Source organism: Chlorella variabilis (genome assembly GCF_000147415.1).
Source record: "Chlorella variabilis unplaced genomic scaffold CHLNCscaffold_13, whole genome shotgun sequence".
Taxonomy (NCBI): domain Eukaryota; kingdom Viridiplantae; phylum Chlorophyta; class Trebouxiophyceae; order Chlorellales; family Chlorellaceae; genus Chlorella; species Chlorella variabilis.
The window spans coordinates 1,125,411-1,128,523 of NW_005435075.1; the positions used below are offsets into that span (position 1 = coordinate 1,125,411).

General features: G+C 71.0%; 1 protein-coding gene across 1 annotated transcript in view; it reads left to right on the forward strand.

The window, feature by feature from the left end:
* Positions 1-373: 373 nt before the first annotated feature.
* The window catches only part of CHLNCDRAFT_135387 (hypothetical protein), a gene marked incomplete at both ends in the record, with an annotated part of 10,591 nt that continues 7,851 nt past the window's right edge, over positions 374-3,113 (forward strand). The window contains 8 exons of the mRNA XM_005846610.1: positions 374-378; positions 477-578; positions 710-1,029; positions 1,181-1,291; positions 1,531-1,796; positions 2,014-2,107; positions 2,362-2,611; positions 2,777-2,987. Of these exons, the coding sequence (XP_005846672.1) occupies positions 374-378; positions 477-578; positions 710-1,029; positions 1,181-1,291; positions 1,531-1,796; positions 2,014-2,107; positions 2,362-2,611; positions 2,777-2,987 (1,359 nt within the window). The remainder of the gene's footprint in view (positions 379-476; positions 579-709; positions 1,030-1,180; positions 1,292-1,530; positions 1,797-2,013; positions 2,108-2,361; positions 2,612-2,776; positions 2,988-3,113) is intronic.

Sequence of the window (3,113 nt, forward strand, 5' to 3'; positions counted from 1 at the left end):
ACACAGCGAGCTCCATCCCACAGAGCCCACCGCTGACAACAACGAGTCGCCGGCCGGTGCCCGTGGCTGGCGGCCGCTGCAAGCTGTCAGGACAAGGCGGGATTGGCGCTGGGGTGGTCACTGAGCGTGCTGGACTGTCCCTGGCGCTGATTTTGAGGCAAACCAGGCGTGTCCTGCCTGCTGTGGGCGCCACCGCACTGCCTTCTCGCCTAATCTCGCAATCGGGTGCTTCCCTGATTGACCGTGCTGCATTGTGAATTGCCCCTGTCAGCAGTGGCTTCAAGCACGCAGCCTCAAGTAAAGCAACATGGCGGCAGCAAGCTAGGGCAGCCCTGGGCAGCCAATCTCTCGGTCCCCGCAATGCCAGGGGGAGATGAGGTCCCGGAGGACCGGCCCTTCGTGCGCTGGCCCTCGATCATCCACCCAGCCGCTTCAGCCTATCTCCCGCTGCCAGTGCCGGCCCCTCCCACCCGCAGCTCTCTTCTGGGCGCAGATGAGCTGCAGGAGGGGGCGGTGGCGGACGTTGGAGCCCTGGCCGACGTGATCAGTGCGCTACAGGCCGTGAATGTCAGCTATCTGTGAGTCCAGCGCCCGCTGGCAAGGCCCCCGTGCACCTTGGGCGACCTAGGATGCCCGCCAGCCCTGAAGCGCATGGCATCCCAACCGCGGCCGCCAATGCCCGCCCGCCCGCCTCCCGCCCACCCTGCAGGCGCCCGCTGCGCCCCGCACTCCCTGGTGCCGGCGAGCCGTGCACGCAGCTGCAGAAGCAGTTGGAGCAGGCATGCCCCGGCATCTTTTCGGGCGCATGCGTGCTCGCAGGGGCAGCCACCGCGCCGCCCAAGCCCCGCAAAGGGTCGGCGGCGCCGGCCACCGCGCCACCACCCGCGCAGCACCCAGCCACCACCGCAGTGCCACGCCGCGCAGCCGACAAGCCGCCGGCCGCCAAGCGTGCGCGGGTGGCTCGTGTCGCCGTGGCGGCAGACCGCGCTCAGGAGGAGATGCCGGCCGAGGAGGCCAGCAAGGCGGCAGGTGGGTGCAGCAGCGCTGTGGAGGAAAGCGGGAAGGGAAGCATGCGTGCATGCGCAGCCATCTGCGGGCCATGCCCTTGCTGTGGCAAGCCTGTCGAGCCCACCCTGGTCGCGTCTCACTCTGCCCACTTGCCTCATGCTGCTGCCCACAGAGGCCTATGCCGCCTGCATCGCCCAGTTTGTGCGCAAGCATGAGAAGGCAGCGGCGGCGGCGGCGGCGGCGGCGGGCGCAGACGCAGAGGAGGCCAACGGTGCCGCTGCAGGTGTGAGGGTGTGGGATGGCGGAATGACGGGGTTGCGGGGCGGTGGGAAGCAGGGCAGGCTTGTGTGGGCTTACAGTCTGGTTTCAGCAAGAACAAGCTTGCAGCACAGACTTTGAGGCAGGCGCTGCACCCACCGCCTGGACCTTTAGCCACCTCCTGCTGCACGCTCTGCCCTGCTGCCCCAGCGCTTGCCGTGCCCCCACCGTACCGTACCGCCGCTCCTGCCACCGCCGCTGTAGCAGGGCAGGATGAGGAGATGGAGGAGGCGGGGGAGGAGGAGGAGGAGGAGGAAGAAGACGAGATGCTGGCAGGCGCCGGCGGCTCTGGAGGCGCCGCGCTGCTGCGGGATGTGCGGCGGGTGTGCGAGGACACGCTTCGCATGTGCCAGGCAGGCCACCAGGCCGCGCTGCGAGGCGTGCCTCCCGACGCCCTGCTGGCCCTGCTGCGCGTGCTGCACGGCCTGGTCACGGCGGGCGCGGGGCGCCTACTGGAGCAGGGCGACACGGTGGGTGGGTTGGGGTGGGTGGGTGGGTGGCAGCGGCGGCGCAGGCTGCGTACGCGTGCTTGTGCTGGTCGTGAGCTTTGCTTAGGGTCATGCAACAGGCCAAGCACCGGCGTGGGGCTGGCATGCGAGCGATGGGGCGGGGCCAGGCCGCCAGCCTGCCCTTCCGCCCTGCCTTCTGACGCCCTCCTCGCGGCTGGCGTCGCTGCCTGGCCCGCAGGAGGGCAGCCCCCGTGGGCGGCGCATCCTGGTGGCGCTGGAGGCCGCCGCCGCCGCGCTGCACATCATGACGGTGCCAAACATGCCGCAGAGAGGTGTGGAACGGAGTGGGGGAGGGCTGCTGCTTCAGGCCTGGCTCGTGCAGCGCCTGGCTGCCGGTCAGGCTGCCTGCCTGCTGGCTGCGTGGCAGGTGTGGCTGGTCCAGGAGAGCCGGCCCCCTGGCCTGGGCGGCCAGAGATTTCAATGCGGCACCTCAGCCGGCGCTCGGCTCGCACGGCTGGTGCCGCGCCCCTCTCGCGCCGACGCCTGTACCGCTGGCCCTGCCCCGTGCCTGCCTGTTGTACCGCAGTGTACAACGAGGATTTGATGGAGGCGGTACTGGACCTGCTGCGCTTCCACCTCACCTACAACATTTTCCCATTCCACGACCCCCGCCTCCGCGCCGCCGCCCGCCCCCAGCTGGCCGCCGGCGACGAGGAGGCGGCGGCGGCGGCCGAGGCGGCGGCCGCGGGCGGCAGGCGCAAGCTGTCGGCCAAGAAGGCCAGGGCGGCGGCGGCGGCGGCGGTCAAGTGGGTGGCGGTCACGCTGTGCCTGCTGTGGTTGGTGCTGTGCCTGCTGTGGTTGCCACGCTCTGCCCCCTATGCTTTGTTCGGCCTGCCTGCTGAGCACGCTGCCCCTATGTCTCGCTCGGCCTGCTTGCCAGCCCCGGAAGCCCCAGCCCTCTTTGCTTGCCCACCCCGCTCCCCCCACCCCCCGCGCCGCAGGATCCCCCCCGCCATGCGCCCGCTGCTGGACCGCTGCCAGTCGCTGCTGCTGCTGCTGGCCGACCTGCTGCGCCTGGTGCGCCTGCCCGCGGCGGCCCTCATGCCGCTCCTGCGCGCCTGCATGGTGTCGCTGGCGGTGGAGGGGCAGAAGCTGCTGCAGGAGAAGGCGGTGCGCCTGCTGGTGGCTGCCTTCCAAGCCTACCCGGCACAGGTGGGCGCGCAGTGGGGCGGGTGCAGCTGGGCGGGCGCGTGGGGCGATGGGCTGACCGGCTGCAGCCATGCTGGACCGCGTGCCTCCTGTCCTCGGCTCGCCTGCCAGCCCTCCTCGCCCCCTTCA